This window comes from Macrotis lagotis, chromosome 5, assembly GCF_037893015.1.
Source record: "Macrotis lagotis isolate mMagLag1 chromosome 5, bilby.v1.9.chrom.fasta, whole genome shotgun sequence".
Taxonomy (NCBI): Eukaryota; Metazoa; Chordata; class Mammalia; order Peramelemorphia; family Peramelidae; genus Macrotis; species Macrotis lagotis.
Genome location: NC_133662.1, coordinates 2,347,838 through 2,372,561, shown reverse-complemented (window position 1 = coordinate 2,372,561; position 24,724 = coordinate 2,347,838). Strand labels below are relative to the sequence as shown.

General features: G+C 35.4%; 1 protein-coding gene across 1 annotated transcript in view; it reads right to left on the bottom strand.

Moving 5' to 3' along the window:
- SRPK1 (SRSF protein kinase 1) overlaps positions 1 to 24,724 on the bottom strand; it is a 99,934-nt gene that overhangs the window by 17,945 nt on the left and 57,265 nt on the right. The window contains exons 8-13 of the mRNA XM_074236445.1: positions 10,586 to 10,751; positions 9,516 to 9,541; positions 8,902 to 9,115; positions 7,835 to 8,269; positions 7,246 to 7,346; positions 4,491 to 4,598 (exon numbers count right to left, since the gene is read on the bottom strand). Coding sequence (XP_074092546.1) covers positions 4,491 to 4,598; positions 7,246 to 7,346; positions 7,835 to 8,269; positions 8,902 to 9,115; positions 9,516 to 9,541; positions 10,586 to 10,751 — 1,050 coding nt within the window. The remainder of the gene's footprint in view (positions 1 to 4,490; positions 4,599 to 7,245; positions 7,347 to 7,834; positions 8,270 to 8,901; positions 9,116 to 9,515; positions 9,542 to 10,585; positions 10,752 to 24,724) is intronic.

The following is a 24,724-nucleotide window of genomic DNA, read 5'->3' as shown; positions in this document are numbered from 1 at the left end:
TGATCACAGCAAATCAATATGATTTCAGAAAGCCAATATTTTGGCATGCTGCAACTATAAGATAACTGAGATATGACTCTCTGTCTCCTTTCTCTATTTTCCCATCTCAGTGATATAACCTGGAATAAGATGAGAACAAACAACAATACTACCTAAACTGATTTATAGTTTTAGCGCCAAATATAAGTGCTGAGAAGCTATTTCACAGATCTAGAAAAATAACAAAATTTATCTGCATGGCAGATAAATAATTTATTCCAGATTACTTGGAAAGCACATTGAAAACTTTAAGTCATTATAAAAATATTATCTAGTAGTTACAAAGGAAAAAAATTCAAGAATATAAAGGGATACAAAGCAAGAATCATGAAACATGAAGGCAGGGTAGATAGAGAAGCAGGTCTTGGAATCACTAAGACCTGAGTTCAAGTCCTACCTTGGACATATCTCTTAATCTCTTAGTTCTCAAGGCAACTCTCAATAATTACTGAAACTATCTGATACAATTTAAAAAAAAACAAAAATAAAGAAGTTAGGCAGATGAGAGGTACTAGAAGCAAGTAATTATACAAGGCTAGTTTTTCATGGAGCTAAGAACACAAGCTTCTAGATTAAAGACTCCTTTTACAAGAAGTCCTCAGAAAAACTGGAAATGTATCTTGATAGGTCTAGAATGAAATCTCATACCATAATCTACACAATAAGCTCTAAAAAATAACAAGATCTATATGCAAAATTTGAAGAAAGGTAGACAGTACCTTAGACAACCATGACTAGCAGAATTCTTTAAAAAAAATTTTTTTGATAGCAGAATTCTTAAACAAAAAATTCTGTTGAAACTAGAATGGAAAAAGTACAATAGGAAACGTCTTTGTAGCAAATTCTTCTGATAAAGGTTTAATAAGATAGACACATAGTATATAGTAATACAAACATACAAGAACAAGTCATTCTCCAATAAGTGGAGATAAAGACATGTAAGGTTTTTAAAAATAATGCAATAAATAATCATATGAAAGATTGCTCTAAGTCAGTAAAAAAATATGAGTCTGAAGTTTCAACTCCTACACAGAAAACTGGCAAAGATAAAACAAAGGACAATTATGGTGATTGTTGTCAGGGTTGTAGGAAGAGAGTCATGAATACATCGTTGGTAGAGGTGTATGAATGATGCAACCATTCTGGAAAGAATTTACAATTATATCCCAAGAGACAATGCATATTCTTTGGCTCAGAAATACCACTTCTAGGCATATATACACCAAAGATATCAAAAACAGGGAAAAGTTTCGATTTATACCAAAACATTTATAGCACCAGTTTTTGTGGTAGCAAAAAGCTAAAAGTTCATTTGGGGAAAGAAAATTGGGTATTCACTGAATAAAGCAAACAAAACAATGTTATGAAGCAAAACATAAAAACTTCTCAATGAAGTAAGAAGAATGAGAAGAGTATTTAGTTAAGAGATATCTTAACTAAGACTATGCAAGGATTAAGTGATTTCCTATGGTCTCCAGATAGTATTTGAACCCACATGCACATATGAAAGCATGTGAAGAAGGAAAACAACAGAATTGTCACTGATGAAGTGTCTAATTGTGACTTCATAGGATCGATGCTAAAACATACTAATACTTGTCAAAGAGATTGTGGGGTATATTTAAGAATAAGAATTGTCAATATAAGAATAATTAGTTGCTAATCAGGGCCAATATGATTTGTTCCATCTGACTGTTACAAGGTTTGATTCTATCTGCAGATGGGAGAGAAGTCATTAGGAAATGACAAATGAATAAACAAAAATGAATTGGGAAGAAGTATATCGTCATTCTGATGTCCAAGTTAAGTGTTCATTTTTGGTAATTTGACCATGCTTGTGATCTGCCTTGAAGTGAAAAAGTGAAATAGTACAGAAAACAGAAAATGAATATTTCAATCTCAAGAACATTTATAGATGCCTGTACAGTACACCTTAATATGATCATTAGCTCGCTTGCCAGGAAAACAGAGCAGCAATTTGTGAGATCATAAAATGGACAGATTTCTTAACATAAATGTTTGGTATATCTTAAATCAAATGCTTAAGTGTCAGAACCAGAGCTGCACAGAATGTAGTAACTTCCAATGACATCAAAGGGCTCTGAAATGGAACCCCAGCAATACCAGTAGGGAACCTGAGATACACCTCCCAGTCACAGTGCAGCACTTGCTAGGAGCAGCACTGAGTCAAGTACTTGCTACTACTACAATGATCAATGACATTTTTTTTGTCAGTAACACTTCAATTTCAAGTGTCAAAGGGAAAAGGATGACTACATTGAGAAGAACGTTCTTTTAGAAAGTTCTGTGGATTATTTTATCTTTCAGAAAAGTCATGAACCAAAGTCTGATTCTGACCCTACTAGGATGAACTGACTAAGCACTAACTGCTATATATCATCATCCTAGACAAATTGCTCAGGGTATCTTTGTGGAAAATATGGAAAGATGTGGACTAGATGACAGTACATATAATTAAATGTACTGAATTTTGATGGGGTTAATAATTAATAATAATCTTAAGATACGTAGCTAAGAATTATATAAGCTCTAGTAGCCTCAAAATCAAGGATTCACTGAAGGAATCAGAGACACTCAAGTCTAGAAAAAATTAAAAATGACACAATAACTTTCTTAATATGTTTAAAACACTCTCTTGATCTTAAAAGAATGCAATTATTTTATTTGGGTCCAGAGGGCAGAAGTATATCAAATGAGTTTAAAAAAGAAATCAAGATTTAAGCAAATATAAGGAAAAATGCTCTAAACAATTAAGAGGTATCTTAACTAAGATTCTATGAGAAGATTAAGTGATTTGCCCACGGTCTTATAGTTAGTTTAGAGATCGTAAGAAAGTGACCATATTTCGTAATGAATAATTAATTTACATGTAGAGGAGTCATAGTACAGGCAAGGAGAAGGGTCACATCTTTGTTAGAGAATAGGACAAAGGAGGAGTGAGTAGGAGATAATATTTTGGGGTTTTGAGATAAAGATAAGAGCCAAAGGGCTCTCAAGTTGAAGTTTCCTCAGTAAAAGGCAAGAGGTATAGCTATGGGAGATTTAAGAAGAGGAGATCTAAAACCAGCTTTTGTGGGGAGAGAAGTAGGGAATCAGTCAAGGAATAAAAAAAGATCGACTACATTTAGTGTATTGAAGGTCCAGTTGAATTTATTAGTATACCCACTTCATCATAGTTTTTCAACTTCCTTTATTGCCATTTAGAAGTAGAGTAAGTAAAAATGTCAGATACTGAGAGTAATCTAGTGCTAATATTTGGCTAATGATAAACAAAGAATACAAAGAAATATGTGCAGAACTGAAATGTTGATCTGTAAGGTCAAGATTAGAGAGGAAGGGGGTAAAGTAAGAGCATGAAAAGTTAACATCCTGATTATACAGATCAAGTGGGCATGATATCTCCAACTTATGTAAAACTTTGGTCTCCAAAGTTTTAATTCTTCAGTGTGGAAGGGAGCAAACTAGAGGGGAGGAGCTGCTTTATTGGGCTATCAAGAAGGAAAAGTGAAGAGACAATCTTTTCTGTTCTGGCGGCACAATTCTGAAAGTTCAAAATTTTCCCAAAATGACCAAGATGATATGATGCAACACCTCTCACACCCATGGTGAAATAAACAATTCATTACTAATAACTCAGCAGAATCTGCAAACACTTAAAAAAGTATGCTATTATTTACCAGTCTTCTTTGCATCTTCCAACAAAAGAATTCTCATTTTCTCATGAAAAAGAAAGAACATCTTTTTACCATTATATCATAACCTTAAACCTCCACTGTTATAACTATTCTTAAAAACTCAATGTCTATCAGTGAACACTGATCATTATAACTAATTAAATACTTCTGATGGTTAACCATATTAATGCTTTGGTAAATGAAACTTTCCAAAATAATCTTACTATAACTTTGGCAGGCAGTTCAGGATGGTGTAAACTTTTTTGCAAGGGTTTCCAAAATACTGAAAATAAGACAAAAGCATTTGAACTGAATCGTGTACCTACTCCCAAACTGAAACTTCTACTTTTTTGTTTTAGGTTTTTTGCAAGGCAAACGGGGTTAAGTGGCTTGCCCAAGGCCACACAGCTAGGTAATTATTAAGTATCTGAGGGCAGATTTGAACTCAGGTACTCCTGACTCCAGGGCCAGTACTCTATCCACTGCACCACCTAGCCACCCTGAAACTTCTACTTTGGCTGATGTTTATTTAGTTCTTTTATCTTAATGAAAACTTGGAAGGCAGTGAATGGTACTCAACACAACAGATGTTTTTGATATGGCTTTTAGCTCCAACCTAAATAACTAGATGTTGGATAGTCAGTGTCAGCAGCAATGCCATAAACCATCATTATCCTTAGTTTGATTGATTTGTCTTTCAATCTAGTTGCAAATTATAGAGTCAAACAGAGGACTTTAAGGAATGGTAAAACTTACCATACATGCTGTGCTCCAAATGTCAGCAGGAGTATTATAGCCAGATCCTATTAGTACTTCCAGGGATCGATACTGCCGTGTCTGAATATCCTCAGTGAAATGTTTGTGCTAAGGTAAAAGAAAGAAATGAAGAGCATTAAAATTAATTTAATTCTTAGAAACAGATATGTGGATTTTTCAAATAAAGGTTTACATATGCATAAGCTGGGAGAAACTGCATAGTTCCATCATTTTAAGCATGAGAAATTTTTTTGAATTGTTATGTATCTTGTCTAACATCATTCAGATTATCAAGTAGCCGAGATGGGATATGAACCCACATCCTCTGATTCCAATTCCCAGACTCATTCCAAGTTTCATACTATCTACTTTCATTTCTTAAATTACATATTGGTGTTATAAAAGGTTCTAAAAAGAATTTTCTTTTGGGAATAAACATTTTTAAAGGAAACTAAATATCTCTCAGAATTAAAAAAAAAAGGTTGATACAAGATACATGAAAACCTGAGAACTTATAAGTATTATTGAAATCAATGCTACTAACATGCTAGAGATACACAGGCACTGAAGCAATTTTTAAAAAAGACTGAATTACTGTGGGTGGATCTAAGTGAGGAAAAGCGCTTATGCAGGAAAACAATCTCAACCTGAGCCCTGAAGGAGGTGTAGATTAAGATGCTGCAAGTAACAAAATGAGTAAAGATTTTGAAGAAGGATCAAGAAGGGCTCAAGAGAGAGAAAGATAAAAAGATAAGAGGAAGGAAACTGAATGCCAGTCTGAGGACTTTCAATCTGATCTCACAGCTGGTAAAGAGCTATCCCAACTCATGTTCAATGAAAGTGGTGTTAACTAAGTTTAATATGGTATCCATGTTGCTAGCTAGAAAGACTTTGCAGTAAAACAGGTCAGAGGTGTGATTTAGTTCAACAGGTTAATTGAACTAAAGTAGTGATCAAAGAATAACAAATCAAAGACTCATCAAAGAATCAAACCTGAGATATCAAGAGAGAGATGAAATTAGTTAAATTGGACAACCTACAGGGTATAACCTAGCAAATTACTAAATATGGGGTCAAAAAGAGAGGAATCAAATTAAAACAAGTCTGAGGCAGCAGGAAATCAGAATTTGTGCTCTAGAAGTTACAAGAAAGATGGTAATTACTAAAAGAATGGTTGGGAATAATTAGTCTTAGTGACTAAACAATAATTTCAGCATCTGACATATTGAGTTTGACCTGACAGTAAAGCATACAAGCAATTACTAAGTGATATGGGACTAGAGATTAAGAAGAGCCCTAGATGAAGATGGCCATGACAGCCAGGAAGATTACTAAAGTCATGAATAGTGGATGGGTACTTCAAGTAATATGTTTAAGATTAGGATTAAGCTAGGATTAAGTAAGCTTTGTATTGTATTTTTAAAAACAAATTATCAGGGGCAGCTAGGTGGTACAGTGGATAGAACACTGGTCCTGGAATCAGGAGGACCTGAGTTCAGATACAGCCTCAGACACTTAGTAATTTCCTAGCTGTGTGACCTTGGGCAAGTCACTAAACCCCACTGCCTTGCAAAAACCTAAAAAAAATTTATCACTATTTGTTTAAGCTAGTTTCTAAGCTTTTCCCTCAGGATATTACAGTACTGCCCACAATAGGCACTTAAAGCTCTCAAATACATCTGCATTAAGTTTATTATGTCAAACTGTAAGCAACTGCTTTTAAAATCAATTATCTTGTAACACATCTAATGGGAAGGACAATTCATAAGTGAGTAATCTTTCAAAAATTTCATCTCCACTAGTCAGGCTCAAAAGATACTCTCAATTCCTCAAAGACTTACTAAGCACAAAGAGTTTGTGGGGTCTTATGCTAGAGGCTAGAAGTAATAAGAAAAAAACATGTACCCTACCTCAAGTAGCTTGCATTCTATGATGGCAGGAAGGGTTAGGACACGAAAAAGTAAATATATACTATAAACAATAGATAAACACAGTTCAAAGTAATTTTTTTTTTTATGGGGAAGCACTAAGAACTAGGGTAAAAAAAAGCCTCTTGTATGAAGCAACTAGCACCTAAGCAGACTTAAAGGAAGCTAGGGATTCTTAAAGGAGAAACACTAGATGGAGGAAAGCAGACCAAATATCACACACACACACACACACACACACACACACACACACACGGAAAAACCAGCTGCGATGCTGATTTAGCTAAATAGACTGGAAATCTGGAGGCAAGAGGGAAACCTGAGGATGTCTGATCAGGGAATGAAGTTGCCAGAACATATGCTTCAGATGCAACATTTGGCAGTTGTGACGACAATGAAGTGAAGAGGAAAGAGGCTGCATACAGACTAATCAAGGAGAATAGTTCATGTAAGAAGTGAGGAGGGCTCACACAATGTGGTTGTTGTGTGAGTGGGGAAAAAGGGGGATGTGAAAAAGTGATTAACTATCATCTATCAAACTTAGCACCAGCCTGAATATGAAGGAAAAACGAGAGTAGAGAGTGAAAAATGACTCTAAGGTAGTGAATCTAAGTCAACAAAAAATTTTAACTCCACCTTCCTCATCTCCTTCCTTTAGACAAAAATGAGGGAGTCAGGAAAAGAAATGATCTAAGAGGGAGAGATGAGTTTCATTTTGAATGTGCCTCACAGGTAGTGGGAGAGGGAACCTGAGCTCATGAGAGGGTTGGAGTCATCTTCCTAGAGAACATAAGAAGGCTATCAAGGAGGTAGCACGTTTAACTCACCACCCAGCAAGCATTCCCGAGATCAGCAATCTTCACTTTGAGTTTTTCTGCATTTTTGGGCTCAAGGGGATTAAGAAGAAAATTTCCAGCAGAAGATTTTCCTGAAGACAATATGTACAAGTTAACAAGAATAATAATTACCAACCTAGAAACAATACCACCTGTCACAAAACTCTCACGGACATAACACACATAGCTCCTGTCTGATAACTACAATATCTAAAGGAAGAGCATAGAATTGGAAATGTTCTAGATCCTGAACTCAACATCTTTGCCTTGGAAGCAACTACAACACCCACCAAAAAATCAGTGAGTTCTATTCTTTCTTGAACAATAGGTGACACATTTAATCATTAATGAAAAAACATCCCCTATCTTTGTAGCCCCCTTCGGAGATCATGCTGGTAGAAGGTGAAAACCCTTGAAATTGATAGCTGGCTGCTTACACACTGCAACTGGCTCTGCAACTTCTGTGTTCACCTCTGGGAGACAGCACAGGTGGTTATGCTTCAGCTCCAGCAGGAACAACAAATGTTGTCGTTAAAGGAAAAAAAAGTGTTTTTTACACTCTTTGGGCTACCTTGGGTACCTTTGTTATCCAATGGTCCATTATTTTCGTTTTCATCTTCAGAGGGTATCTCTGCCCGGATGCTCTCTTGCAGCTGGTTAATCTCCTGTTCACTGAATGATTGCTCTACTGAGTGATCATCACTTGAAGATGGCTGATATAGCATGGTTTCTGATACCCCAGAACTTAAAGCTGTACAAGAGTCTATTATTTCTAGAGATGTACTGCTCTCGCCATTTTGAGAGCTTGGGAAGCTAACTTCTTCCTCTTTCAAAGTTTGGGCATCACTGTCATTGGCATTATGATGATCTTCCTTAAGCCTCACCGACTCTTCATTATTGCATTCGATATAATTAGTTATTTCAATCACTCCATTGCAATTGATTTCTGATGAAATATTCTCAGTACTGCCTTCCATTGAAAGGGTCTGTTCATTGACAATGACACTTTCCTCTTCTAGGAAAAACATCAGAAAAATAAAAAAGGAAAAACAGAAGTGAAATTATATTAAAAACAAGAATGTTAAGAAACCATTTATAATATCTATAGTGTGGGAAGAAAACATGAGTGAATTTTAAAATTCTCTTCCTCAAAGGAAAAAGGTCATTATCATCCATAACAACTGATAACTCAGACAAGCAATTCTCAAAGTACAGTCTGGGGGTCCCTTAGAATCTTTCAGGAGATCCACAAAGTTAAAATTATTTTCATAATACTAAAATATTTTAATTTCTAATAAAGCAACTATTGACAGATATAACCTACACAGACAAAAACTCTTTGGGGGTAGGCTTTCTTTAAGAGTGAAAAGGAAAATTCTGAGACCCAAGCACAATCAACCTAGAGCAAATTTAGTATTAGGATCTAATTCCTAGAAAAAATAATAAGAACTTTTTTTCCCAAGGTAATGGGGTCAAAGTGGCTTGCCCAAGGCTACAAAGCTAGGTAAATTATTAAGTGTCTGAGGTTGGATCTGAACCCAGGTACTCCTGACTCCAAGGCTGGTGCTCTATCCACTGTGCCACCTAGCTGCCCCAAGAACTCTTCTTGATTTTTATTATGTCATGTTTGCAAATACTGGCCCATACCAAGTTTTTCTTGGGCTTCTTCACTTGGAGGGTTCTCTGTCAAGGGTCTCTCTACAGTGCTCTCAGTGTCTATCTGCTTTTCTGGCTGTTTCTGTCCAGGGCTTGACTCTTTTTCCATTTCCTCTATTTCTTGCATTCGTTTCTCCAGTAACTCAGCTTGGCGTTTCTGCTTCTTTTTCAATTTCTTCTTCTTATTTTTGGACATTTTGTCTGCCTATAGTGAGATTACAGAAAGAAAAGCTTTAAAATAATGACTAATACATTACCACAGACACAGTGATCTGTTAATATTAGCATTGATTCTTAATTCTCATTTCACTTTCTTTAACAAGGCATTTTTCAATATAGCTTCATCATTCACTTAAAAGAATGGTGCCCTGAATTTGAGTACAAATCTTGCTCTTTGGAATGAACCAAGTCTCCCATTATTTCTCTATGACTCATGAAAACAGGGCAGTACAAATTGTATGTGAGGCAGCAAAGGGAATCATGCAAGAGGATATTTAGTAAGAACAGAAAATTTTGAATGATTAGAATACAACCAGATTATTACCCCAAAGAAAAACTTCCATGACCACAGACTAGAATTAAATATACAAATACATCATACTCACTGGTTTAGGTTGGGGAGCAGTACTGACTGAAAAAAAAAAAAACAATAAAAATAAAATCTAAATATGTTCTAAAAATATCCTATGCACCAGAAATCTCTATCAATTATCTGTGAAAGAACTGACAGGAGTACATGTTTGAAATTACATATCTGTTTAATATAAATAAAATTAAAAGAAACTGTCTATACTGCATTACTGTATTTAACAATAAATAATGCCTATTACAACTGTAACAGTTTACTTTTTTTTTTAAAGATAAAATTTTTTCCTAGGCTGATGTAGAGAGAAAAGAAAAGAAAGGAAAAAGAAGAAAGAAGGAAAGGAAAGAAACAACAGCCAGGGAGAAAATGAAGGTTAGGAAGTCCTTTGACACCATTAGTCGTCAACATGAAATGAGGGTAGAGAAACAGAAAATATAATGCAAAACCTATACTTAAAAAAGTACAAAATTCAGGTAACTCCTCCATTGGGTAAATTTGTAGACTATGTTAAAAAAATATACAAACAATTCTAATGGTTATCGATCACAAACTATCAGAACACTCATCTAGAGACAAATGGTCCCAAGTGAGTATATTAACTGAAATAACTATTAAGTTTGCACACATTAGTTGATCTTATTCAGGCTCAAGATATGCCAGGTTAAGTCTCCATTCAATCACAAACCCCAAGTGCTTACAGGTAACTCCCAACCACTCAAGAATGTAAATCATCGTAGTAAGAAGCAAACAAAATTTAACATTAACAAAACAATATTTAACATAACATCAGATCATAAAGAATTAAAACATCTTAGAACAATCATAAGAAATCAACTTGGGTTCTGGGGATTTTAAAGCTTATTTATGAGAATTTAGTCTGGTAAAAATGAACCCATCTCCCGTTTACAGTTTCTGGTAGGGAAGAATATTTTGTTGTAATTTAAGTAAGTTTCAGAATGTTCTACATTGAAAAAGGATAGGAAGATGTTTCCCTTGTATGATGTAAAGTTTATATTATAAAAGGATAAGAATAAGATCTTTGTTATGTTGTAAACTCTTTTAAAGGCAGATCCAAAAAAGAAAAACAACCTGCAGAGCCAGAAGGTGGGGGGGCTCCAGATCTCTGCCATTCTGTTGCTTCTGCAGCCAGTCTTCGGATATATTGCTCATTTACAGAAAGAAGAATATTTTCTGGTTTGATGTCAGTGTGGATAATACGGCACTTGGTATGTAGATAATCCAGTCCCTGTAGAACCTGAAATAGAAGAGGAATAGAGAAGCATTGTAAATAGAGACAAGTGGGTTAGAAGGCGATACAGGAAATTATTTATTTGAACACTGTAACATATAATTTTCCAACTACAAAGAATAAAATTTATGGTCTAAAATAATCACAAAAAAACAAATGCTACTAAAGTAACAATGATAAGAATTTTGGGGCAAAGAACTCATATCAAGTTCTTCAAATTAATTTTGTTTGGCAATATATTTCTGTGGTGACAGAGTATGTGAATCAATACACAGTAGTTCAAGTTCAAATTTCTACATGTGCTGTTACTCTTGCTTTTAGTTAATACAAATTAGAATGGACACCAGAGGACATAGATCTAATCCCTTTTTCAATGGCTTAGGTACACTGGGATCTAATCCACCTTTTCATCTTACAAAAGGAAACTAGAGATTTGGAGGAAAGAAGCAATTTATTCAAGGTAGCAGAACTAACCAGCAGTCAAGCCAGGACAAGAACAGAGACCTTTTCATTTCCTAGTGCTCAATTGCACTGTAACTCCTCTTCATAAAGCATTCTAATCTTTGGGCATCTTTTTTTCTGTGACTGGAAAATTCTCTATCTTGAATTTTTAAATGGCCAAGATACTAAACAAATTCGATGACTATCCATAAATATTGTTTTATCTTCTTACAGTGTATACCAAACAAAAATTCAAACAGAAGGTTTATCATTAAAGTAGGTATCTTTCTATTAATTGACATTATTTTGAAATTAAATGCATTAGTAAACTTTTTAAAATGGAAAAATAATTTATTGACATTTATAATTATTTAGTATAGCAACTCTTCAGAGTAAAATAAAATGACTATATTCACTATTTTCTATAAAGAAACCCCCTCTAATTTCTAAAAGTTAACAGTGAAAGGCTGTACTTTTTTCAAAAGCTTTATATGAAAGATACATTTATAAGGTACCTAAATAAAGATACCTATTTTAAAGAGACAAATTAGAAATCTGACTTCATTTACAATTCTAAAAGCACTGACCTTGCATGTAAATAGTATCAGTTTTGGAGTCAAGAGGCCTAGGCTCTGCTTTGTTGCATATATAATACCTATGTATTTTGGGCAAGTAATCTCACATAAAGAAATCATACCTTTTTTAGTTTGTAAAAATATATGGGGTGGGGCAGCTAGGTGGTGCAGTGAATAGAGCACTGGACTTGGAGTCAGGAGTACCTGGGTTCAAATCTGACCTCAGACACTTAATAATTACCTAAGCCACTTAACCCCACTGCCTTGAAAAAATTTAAAAAAATGTCTATATCTATATATCTATATGGAGTGTGAGTTAGATTAGATAAGGAGTCCTTAACCCAGTTTTGTGTCATAGACTCCCTTCTAAGAATGTTGCCTACTTTTCATAATCCTTGGAAATACTAAATTAGTGCAAGTAATTACTATCTAAATTCATAGATCCCTTGAAATCTTCTCTCCAAGGAGGTTCATGAAACTTTGAAGAGATTCCCTGGTTCAAATGATCTTTTAACTTCCTTACGCACTCTGAAATGTTATTATCCTAGCATGTATAATCAGCTTTTTTTTAAGGGTTTTCCAAGGCAATGGGGTTAAGTGGCTTGCCCAAGGCCATACAGCTAGGTAATTATTAAGTGTCTGAGGCCGTATTTGAACTCAGGTCCTCTTGACTTCAGGGCTGGTACTCTATCCACTGCATCACCTAGCCATCCCTATAATCAGCTTTTAAAATAAAAATCTGATATCTTGTTTTTTGCATCAACTATATGTTCCAATAGTTCTACTATTTCCCTTTAGAGGGTTATTATTTCTTATAATAAAGAGGGGAAAAATATAATCTTATATTACATGTTATGTTCATCTCTCACCTTTGCAATGATTTAATTTGTATGATATGATGCAAAAAAATCAACATTTTCATTATAATACACAAACTGATATTGAAAACTGATTAAGAGGAAAATAACCATGACAAAATGCCTAAGAATACATACTTGTTGGATGATTTTTTTGACACATGGAAGTGGAAGTCCCTGATAATTTGACTTGATAATCCACTTGAGCAGGTGATGGCCCAAAACTTCAAATACCATACAGATATCTTGTGAGTTGATTAAGGATATAAAAGAAGAGATATACTGGTACACCAAGAGACAGTAGCACAGAAATGTGGAGGAAAAATAAAAAACATTTTCCTTCTACGCATGTAATAAGTATAATAAATGCCTGATTGGGAGTACATTAACAATTGCAGAAGTGTGGGATATGATGAATGATAAGCAAATATAACTTAAGGGTTCAATTATAACTTTGAAGTTGAAATCATAATCTAATGGGCCTATGTCTTGCCTGTGAACAAACTTCTAAGTTCTATAATTATATTTCAAAGTTCTATAATTATTTTAGCAGCTTGTAAAAGAACCTTTATTTTGCTTAATTTAAAATGCAACAATAGGCAGTTATCCTCTTCAAACTGTACTCTAAAACCAAATTTATCATATGAAAACAGTGTGCAATAGAGAAACAATTTTATTGAAGCTTGGCTTGACAGTATGTTGTACTAATACTGTCTCTCTCTCTCGCACGCGCACACACACACACACACACACACACACACACACACACACACACACCTCTCTATCTCTATGTATATATGTAAAAATTAATTCCCTCGGAATTTCCTGAAAGGATACGAGTTCCATTCACTCCTGAGATTTTGAAGTCATCCAAAAGTTGAACAACCATCTCTCTATTTGGATCATTGGGATCTGTATTGCGAACCTGTATATATGTATATGGAGGAAAGACAGTATTTAGTCAAAAAAAAAAAGATTAGCAATGATTATATTGATTGATCTGTATTTGGTTCCTTTTAAGCATTTAATAAGAGATTGACAGCATATATAACCTCTCTGATAGCAGTAATGCTCTGAGCAAGGAATCCTCAAAGAAGCAGAACAAAAATCACTTGAACAGTTTGGAATTATGACTGAGGGCTGTAAAACTGCAAGTTCTTTAACCCAGAATACCAGGATGAGGTCTGTATCTCAGAGATTTAACAAAAAAGGCGGGGGGGGGGGGGGGGAGGGGGGGGGGGGGGGGGAGAAGGATCTATATGTATGTTTTTGTGGTGGCAAACAATTGGAAATTGAGGGGATGCCCATCCATTAGGGAATGGCTTAATAAATTGTCATATGTAATTTTGATGGAATACTATTATATTTTAAGAAATAATGAACAGGATACTTCCATAAAGAATTATATGAACTGATACAAAGTGAAGTGAACCAAAATCACTGTACACCATAACAGCAATAATATATGATGATCAACAGTGAATTACTTAGCTACTCTAAGCAATACAAAGATTCAAGACAATTCTGAAGCATTTATGATTGAAAAAAAATCTTATATTAAACTCCAGAGAAAGAACTGATCAAATATGAATGCAGATCAAATATTTTTTACTTTAAGTTTTTTCAGTCTGTGCTTGCTTTCACAACATGACTAATATGAAAATATATTTTGTATGACTACACAAATATAATCTATATCAAATTGCCTTCTCAATGGGAGTGGGGAAAGGAAAGGAAGAACTTGAAACAAGTTTTAAAAATATGCTAAAAATGGACTTTATATTGTAATTGGAAATTAAATAGTTTCTTAAAAAGGAAATTTTCTTTTCTCCCTTTCCTATGACCTCATTTTTTATAACCTATTTATTCATTTAAAAAAACAAAAAAAATATTGTCATATGTACAACAAAATTTAAGAGGATTTATAATAAATTTCAATCTCAAGAAAGTCTATTATATAATAAATATTTCACATTACGTTCAAAATTGTTCACCTTTCTTTGCTACCTTGTATGTTTTCTTCTGTTCTTTCCTATGCACTGTTTATCCCCCCCCTTACTTCCCTTCCTGCCCCTCCCACAGGACAGCTATATAATTAAGGATGAATTCACTTCCCTCCCATACTTCTATACATATATCTATTCATATATAATTATATGTATAGACACACACACACACATATATAAATACACCTATATGTATAAATACAATGACATACATATTTCAAAGATATATATATTTGGGTTATATCTCTCATCTGAATAACATTTCTGGAAAATAACAACTCCTCCTTACTCCAATACTTACCTTCTTTTCTAAGGACAAGAAAGTTACTAAGACTAAACACCTACCCAATGCAACACTTATTCATAAGAAACTTTCCAGAGATAGTCTAGATAATAGATAGTCTAGTCTTAGACAAATAGCATTTTCATAAACAGAAAACTGGTGAATATATTACCAAGGAGATACTCAATAAATTTAAGTGTATCAATGAATGAGAAAGATAACATGACAATATAAAGGTAAACAAAATTAATACTTGACTAATCTAGTAGTTTGAGAAGAAATGAACATTTAAATGATGGACAAAAGTAGTATCAAATTTATTTAGAATTTCAAAAATCTTTACAAATATAAACAATTAGAATACTAATAATTGAAAGTTTGCCTTAAAAACTAAAAAAGTTACTTTATGAAAAATAAAATTACCCATTTAACTCATGAAATTTATTAGCCTAAGAAGTGAGAAAGGATGAACCCATTTCAAGAAGGGTTTAAGAGATTTTAATGAAAGAGAATTGTATAACAAGGTACACCAAATGAAACTCAGAAATGTTCAGGGGAATGTTGCTAAATCTTTGAAGGTTGCCAAATAAAAGTTTAAACCAGATGTAGCATTGATTTCATCTAATAAACAGCATCTATGTTCTTTATTCTCTTTCTCTTAATCTTATAACTTAATGAAATTCTCTGAAGTTTCATAGTGAATATCTTTTGAGACTGTGTTATTTACCAACATAGTATTTCATAAATTATTTATAGCAACTTTTTTATGAAGGGACAAAGAAATAGAAACTAAGTAGATTCCCATCAACTGGTAAATGGTTGAGTAAATGATAGTATAACAGAATTTTATCATCCTATAATAAATTAAAATGATTTTAAAGAAACCTTGGAAGACTTATATGAACTTATACAGAATGAAATAAGGAGAAAATTTTGTACTCAAACACAACCATTGTAAAAAGGAACCTTTGAAAGACTTAAGAATTTAAATTAGTATAAAATCATAATTCCAGAATATAATATAATGATGCCTACCCTCCTGTCAGAGAAATGATGAAATCAAATACACACATTTTGGACATGGTCAATGTGAGAATTTATTTTATACTGAGAAGGAGAAAAAAAAAAAAGAAGTGACTGATAACCAGAAAAAAAGTTTAAGAAAATTTTTATAGTTTATAAAAATCAATCATCAAGTTGAGAGTCAATTGTATATCTAGCACTGTTGAATATAAAAAGTAGGTCAAGGCTCCTGCTCAAAAAAAGGCTTATGGACTATTGTGGGATATAAGATAAACATGCATGAAACAATTATCAAACAATTCAAGATAGCAAAATAGTGATATATATTTGAGTTGTTATCTCTTATTTGAATAACATTTTCAGAAAATAACTACTCCTTATTTCGATACTTACCTTCTTCTAAGGACAAGAATGTTCTTTTTTTTTCTTTACAATTACATTAAGAGTTTCCTACCTGCAAAAAATGTTGTAATTGATGGGGAAGGAGAGGTAACATAGCTTAGATAAGACACAAATCTCTGATTTAATAGAACATAGTCTAGTAGGGAAATGATGCATATCTATAAATTACCTTAATACAAAATAAAAGTATGTAACTGCATCAGAGATTCAAAGTGCTATTTGAGTTCCAAAGGGAAAATGGATAGAGACAAAGGAAGGCTTCACATAGACTTCTATAGATGAGGAAAAGGAGGACCTGCTAGATAAAAATAACTGTGAGTAAAGCATAGTGATGCTTTTGTACAGGGAAAGCAATTATTATAATTTAGTTAAATCATACTGGGCGATAGAAGACAATATGAGTATAATATAAGATTGGAGAACTTGAAAAGGTAAAGTAGCTTCAGAGTTTAGGCCCTTGAATGAAAGGCCCAACTTAATTTAGGAGGTATTATATGGAAACATTAAAAGATTTCTGAATGTTGTAAAATGAACAGATGGATATGGAAGATGAATTATTGTAGCAATAGTCAGATTGGAGAAGAACTGTTAGGTAGTTATAAAAATGACCAATCTTGGCTTCAGAAAAATGGTTAGGAAACGTACTACCTTCTTTCATTGTAAGATGGGAGACAATGGGCAGAGGAATGTAACATTCTGTAATGTAACATACTGTCAAATTCCATATTGCATTGATATGCTTTATCGATTTTTCTCTGTTAAAAGGAAAAGACCCACTGGAGTTGGGAATATTTTTTTCAAAAAACGACTTTGATACAAAACCAAAAGGAATCAATAAAACAATGTAAAGTAAGTAACTGGCAGACCCAGAAGCAAGGATAGGAAGGACAGCTGGGGAAGGAAAGGAAGAAGTTAACAGTGGGGAAAAAAGGATGAGGAAAGATGGAAAGAGGAGAGAGGAAAAAAGGGGAAGAGGGAGGGAGAAGGAAGGAAAGAAGGATCAAGACTACCATCTCACCTTGACAACATTCTCCAACTCTACTTCTTTTATACTCCAGACTCCGATTAAGAGGCAAACCTACTAATTGGCAAAAATCAACCTGCTCATTCCATCCTCCCTAGCTTCTTCTATTAACATTATCATACCCTCTAATTTTCTTTTTTCTGCTTTTATCTTTTTTCTTTAATTTATTTACACATTACTAAAATACTCTTGTATCATACCCTCTAATTTTCTTTTTTTCTGCTTTTATCTTTTTTCTTTAATTTATTTACACATTACTAAAATACTCTTGTTTAAGAGTAAATATAATGCCCTTCCCTGACAAAAATATAAAACCTCATGAGAAAAAAAGTAAAAGAGAGGGAAAAAAAGATGTGTTTCAGTCTGTGTTCTAATACCATCAGCTGTCTCAGGTAGATCACTTTCTTTATCCTAAGTCCATCATAGCAGTTACTTCCATATTTTTCTATGGTTGCTGTTGCTGATTGTAATTCCCTCCATCCATTCCTCCCCACTACCATCTATTATATTTCCTCTCTCCTTTCACTCTGTCCCTTTCAAAAATGTGCTGTGGGGCAGCCAAGTGATACAGCAGACACAGTACTGGCCCTAAGGTCAAGAGGCCCCAAGCCCACATCCCAGCCCAGGGACCCAGCAACCACCCAGCCCCTTGGTCCTGAACAGACCACCCAATTCTAGCACCTTACAAAAAAAGAAAAAAAAGAAAATGTGTCTGAGGTCTCTCCAAAACCCCTCCAAAAAACCTTTCAATGATGTAAAAAAACAATTCCTGGGGCAGTAAGAACCCACAAAACGATGAGATGAAATAATTTTCGTCCAAGATAACTTAGATGGTCAGCAGGAAAGATCTGTCACATCTGAGTAAGAGTGGAGCACAATCTAGCACAGAATAAGCTCCAGCAGAGTAAAACAAGTCTTGAGAGTCACTGAATCAGCAATGGCAGCAGCCACTTCTGGAGCTCTCAGTCCTCAGACAGTAACAGGGGGAACAGAGATTAGAAAGAGAATAGAGGGTTCTCTTTGATGGGCACTGGAAGCAGGACTATTCCTTTGTCCACACTTGGATATGGGTTACATCTCTGGTGACAATACCAGAGTGTCAAGCATCAGAACACTGGAACTTGCAGCGACAGAAGAAGTGGAATCCTCACAGTTCCAGAAAAAAGTCCTTGGAATCTGGTCCTCACAGACCACAGCACAATCCAGGAGAGTATGGAAATGTACTTCTTAGATATTCGACCTTGAAAGAACTAAAAACTTACAGGTCCCTAGAAATCTCTAGAAACAGCTGTACAAAACCCCAAAAGCTTCAGTGTGCCCTTCACCCTGGAAGCAGAGACCTATTTTAAGGAAGAGTTAAAAGTCAAGAAATAGGCTGGGGAAATGGGTAAACAAACAGAAAAAAATTCTGAACACAGAAAGTTATTAAGTGACAAGGAAGATCAAAACACACTCAGAAGATAGAATCAAAGCTTCTACATTCAAAAACCTCCAGGAAAAATATGAATTGGTCTCAGGCCAAGAAAGTTTGCTTAAAAACGATTGAGAGGGGTGGAGCCAAGATAGCAAAGTGAAGGCAGGAATCTGAGCTCTCCCCCAATCACTGCAAATGCCTTCAAATATCTTTAAACAATGACTCTAACCAAATTTTAAGAGTGGTGGAACCCTCAGAAAGACTGAGTCAAACAGTTTTCCAACTCAAGACAATTTGGAAGATCTGCAGGAAAACACTGGGGTTGGAAAGGGCCACAGTACTCCAGCCATCTATGGGATGCCTGAGTCCCTGGGGGCATCTAGGTCAGTGGCAGCAGTGGCCCTTTTCAGACCTCTGGGTTCAGGGATTGCCAAGGACAATTTAGAAGGTCAGTGGGAAAACTCTGCTGCAGCATAGTAAGCGTGGAACCCAGTCCAGGGGTTCTTAGGTCTTCATAGCCCCAGGAATGGGAAGCAAACCTGCAGAGCCCTACAGATGCTTCCGGAGTTTTTAGTCCATTGGTGGTAAGAGAGTTGGGGGGGGGGGGGGGGGCAGAGAAGACTTCTTGTGGTCAGGCCAAGAGAGAAGTTGAGAGTCTCTTATAAGGTCCTAGGAAGAGTATCCCTGAAAAACCACTGCAAAAACCATTAGAAGCATGGGACAGTGAGCCTTCCATCCTGGAAGCGGAGCCCCACCTTATTAAAGAGTTAAATCAAGTCATAGGCTGGGCAAATGAGCAAACAACAGAACAAAAAGAATATGACCATAGACAAGTACTTTGGTCTCATGGAGGATCAATTCAGAAGATGATAGTCAAGGCTTCTGTATTCAAAAGTCTCCAAGAAAAAGTATGAATTGGTTTCAGGCTATGGAAGAGATTAAAATAAAAAACTTTAAAAATCAAGTATGGAAGATAGAGGAAAATTGGGGAAAGAGAAATAAAAGTGATCTAAGAAAATCATGAAATAAGAGTCAACTAATTAGTAAAGGAGATACACCAAAAAAAAAAAACCACCTAAAGAAAATAACACCTTAAAAACAAAGTAGGTCAAATTTACAAAAAAGTACAAAAGTCAATGAGAATGCCTCAAAAAAACAGAATGAAAAATGAAAAAAGAGGCCCAGTAATTCAGTGAAGGAAAAAAAAAAACTTCTTAAGTAGAATTGGGGGCAGCTAGGTGGTGCAGTGGATAGAGCATTGGCCCTGGAGTCAGGAGTACCTGAGTTCAAAATCAGGCCTCAGACACTTAATTACCTAGCTGTGTGACCTTGGCCAAGCCACTTAACCCCATTTGCCTTGCAAAAACTAAGGGGAAAAAAAAAAGGAGAACTGGAAGAGGAAGTACAAAAGCTCAGTGAAGAAAAATAATTTCTTAAAAATTAGAACTGAACTAAAAAATATTTAGAAACGAACAATGTATTGGAGAGCTAATGACATTAAAAAAAATCAAGAAACAATCAAACATGGGAAAATAGAAGACAATGTGAAAATATCTCAGTGGAAAAACAATAAATCTGGAAAGTAGATCTTGGACAGAGATTTTTAAAATTATTGGATTTCTGAAAGCCATAAATAATAATGATTAAAAAAAGCTTAGTCATCATCTTTCAAGAGATTATTAAAGAAAACTGCCTCAGATATTCTAGAACCAGAGGGTAAAATAGAAATTTAAAGAATCTACTGATTATTTCCTGAAAGAGATCCACAAATGAAAATTCCCAAGAATAGCCAAAATTCCAAAACTTCCAGACTAAGGAAGAAATTTTGGAAGCTGCTGGAAAGAAACCTCAAGTACCATGGAGCTACAGTCAGAATAACAAAGATTTAACACCTTCTACATTAAATGCTTGGAATATGATATTCTGGAAGGCAAATGGACCAGGAGCACAACTTGTGCAAAAAAAACTGAATATAATCCTTCAGGGGCAAAATATGGACATTCATTAAAATAAGACTTTCAGAAAGGGTGAAAATCTCACATGTACAAAAGTATTCATAGCAGCTCTTTTTGTAGTGACAAAGAATGGGAAATTAAGGGGGATGCCCATCAATTGGGGAATGGTTGAACAAATTGTGGTATATGTATATGTGATGGAACGCTATTGTTCTATAAGAAATCATGAGGGACAGGATTTCAGACTATGAAAATTTTTTTTGAGGCTTTCTAGTCTCTTAAACATAAAGAAAACGAAATCACATTTATAAAAGAGCCAGATCCTAATTGATAGATGATTTTTAAAAAAAAAACAAGTTTTCAGATGAAGTAATCAAAGCTATCTATAGCCACATGAAAAATGTTATATCTCACTATTAAATAGAAAAAATGCAAATTTAAACAATTCTAAGGAACTACCTCATATGTTAGATAAGGTAAAAGAACAGAGAAAGACAAATGTTGGAGGGAATGTGGAAAAATGGAAGTATTAATGCATTGTTGATAGAGTTGTAAACTGATTCAACCATTCTGCAGGAAAATTTGAAACTATGCCTAAGGGATACAAAACCCTGCATACTCTTTGACCTAGGAATACCCCACCACATGGCCTGTATCCAAGGAAAAGGACACACACACACACACACACACACACACACACACACACACACGTATATGAATGTACATAGCAGTTCTTTTCTAGTGGCAAAAAATGAAATTGGGGGGATGCCCATCAACTGGGGAGTGACTAAAACAAATTGCCATAAGTGATTGTATTGAAAAACTATTGTGCTATAAGAAATGATGAGCAGGATGCTCTCAGAAAAACCTGGAAAGACTTAGCAGAACAGATGCAAAGTAAAATGTACCATGTACAAAGGAACAGCAATATTGTAACATGACTAATATGGAGATGTTTACATGACGGTACATGTAAAACCTATATTCAATTTGCTTGCTTTCTCAACTCTGCTGGGAACACAGGACCCAGGAGAACCTAAGAACCTGGGATTAGCAGGATTAGCCTGATTAGTGGTGGGGCTGGAGCCCTGGAGCCTGAGGGGCCAAGAATCAGACAGGTTTGATCAGCTCCGGGGCTAGAACCTGGTCGACCGTGGGGGGCTTGGGTCAACTAGGGAGCAGAGGCATTGGTGTTAGCCTGACCCTTGGGAGCATGCCAACAGGGCTACAGGGAGAGTTCCAGTGCAGGAAAGCTGAAGACATCATACCTAGGCTCCTCTGATCAGGAGGAACTCTAAATCCACACCTCCATTTCAGCTGAAGCCTCTTCCCAGAACAAACACAATTACAGACTACCTCTGTCCCAGGCTAAGCCCTTGGAGCAGAACCACCTCAGCAATCCAGACCAAGGGAGAGGGCCTCAATTTAGGTCACAGACACTCCAGAGAAAGCAACAGCCAGGCACCCGCTACTGGCAAGCTGGAGATATTGCACTCAGTGAGTGAAGCAGTGAAGGCAGGAAATCTGAGCTCTCCCCAGATCACTGAAAATGCATTCAAATATCTTTTTTTTTATTTTTATGCAAGGCAATGGGGTTAAGTGGCTTGCCCAAGGCCACACAGCTAGGTAGTTATTAAGTGTCTGAGGCCAGATTTGAACTCAGGTGCTCCTGACTCCAGGGCCGGTGCTCTATCCACTGTGCCACCTAGCTGCCCCCACAAATAACTTTAAACAATGACCAAATTTAAACCAAATTTTAGATTGGTAGAACCCTCAGAAAGACTGAGTGAAACAGTTTTCCAACTCAAAACAATTTGGAAGATCTGCATTAAACACTGGGGTTGGAAAGGGTCACAGAACTCCAGCCATCCATGGGATGCCTGAGTGCCTGGGGGCATAAAGCTCTGTGAACCAGTCCCTCCCCAACTCAAGGTCTTATTAAAATGAAGAAAGGTCAGCAGAAAGGAGGATCCATAGAAAAATTCTTGGAAGGGAAAAGACCCTAACTCAGAGAGACCTAGAACCTCTGAGGAGAATATGATCTGGTCTCCAGCACAGAAAGACTTCCTTGAAGAAATAAGTTAGGAGTTTCAAAATCAATCAGAAAATTTGGGAAAAGAAACCCAAGAGAAGATTAACACCTTGCAACAAGAAAATAAATCAGTGGACAAATACAAAAATGAGAATAATTCTCTCAGATCCTCAACTGGGCAAATGCAAAAAGAAAATAATCCACTCAAAACCTCAAATGGTCAAATGGAAAGTTCTTTCAAAAATAGAATTGACTAAATGGCAAAGGAGTTGCAAAAGGTAAATAAAGAAAACTCTTCTCTAAAAAAAGGAATGGAGTCTGTGGAAACCAATGGACTTCATGAGAGAACAAGAACCTGTTTAAACAAAAAACCAAAAAACAGAAAAATTTAAGAAAATGTAAAATACTTCATCAGCAAAACCAATGACCTCAAAAAAAGATAGAGAAGTAACACCTTGAGAATTATAGGTCTTCCTGAAAACATTGAAGAGGAAAAAAGCCTAGACTTAACATTACAGGATTGAGTGATGGAAAATTGCTCTGATATCATGGAACCAGAGGGCAAAATAGTTATTGAAAGACATACATCGGTGCAGCTAGGTGGCACAGTGGATAGAGCACCGGCCTTGGAGTCAGGAGCACCTGGGTTCAAATCTCACCTCAGACACTTAATAACTACCTAGCTGTGTGGCCTTGGGCAAGCCACTTAACCCCATTGTCTTGGAAGAAAAAAATCTTAAAAAAAAAAAACATCATTCCCCTCTAGAAAGAGATGCTAAAATGAAAACACCAAGGAAATGTTATGGCCAAATTCCAGAACTATCAGACAAAAGAGAAAATCCTGGAAGCCACCAGAAAGAAACAATTTAGATACCAAAGAGCCACAGTTAAGGATTACGCAGGACTGGCTGCATCAGCATTAAGGGACTGAAGGGCCTGAAATGAGATATTCCCAAAGAGCAAGGGAACTTGGAATGCAGCCAAGAATCTACTATCCAGCAAAGCTGAGCCTTCTCTTTCAGGGGAAAAGATGGACATTTAACGAAATGGAAGACTTTTAATAATTCCTGATGAAAAAATCAGAGCTAAATGGAAAATTCGGACATCAAACAGGAGGTTCAAGAGATACATGAAAAGGTTAAAAAAAAGGGGGGGGGTAAAAAAAACTGCTATCCAATAAGATGAAACTGGCTATATCCTAGCATGGGAAAAAAAAGAGTCTCATAACTCTTAAGAATTGTAACTCTATCAGAGAGAATATACTTAGCCAGAAATGATGGACACTCATGACTTATCCATGAGACTGATACCCAATGGGATGAAACTGACTATATTCCTACTTGGGAGAAAGGCTCTAATAACTCTCAAGAACTGAAACTCTATTAGAGAGAATATAGTTTACTTACAGAATATACTTACATACAGAAGTGATGGATACTCAGTATTTTCTATGACTCAGAATGATTTAAAAACACCTTCTCCTTAAAAAAAGGGACGGAAGGAGACAGGAGAATGGAGGGAACTGAATGGGGTAAATCTCATTACACTAAGAGGTACAAAAAACCTATGGTAATAGAAGGGAAGAAGGGAGGAGATGAGAAACACCTGAATCTTCCTCTCATCAGACTTGGCTTAAAGTTAACTTAAACACACACACACACACACACACACGTAACTTAAAGATTTATACTGTAGGTTACAAGTTTAAATAAACACAGATATTAAAAAGTATACTCTATACATAGAGGATTGTTTGTACAAATGCTAGAAGAAGCTGGAAATAGGAAGAAGACATAACATGACTGGGAAGTAGTAATTTGGCTGAAATGTAAAGGAAGATAAAGGAAGATCATACAATGGAGACTATGCTTTTCCAAGTCAATGTTAGGATGAGATATATTCTGATGGGATTTACCTGAAGAGTTTAAATTACAAATAAATTTAGAAATAAAATTTTATACTCTTTC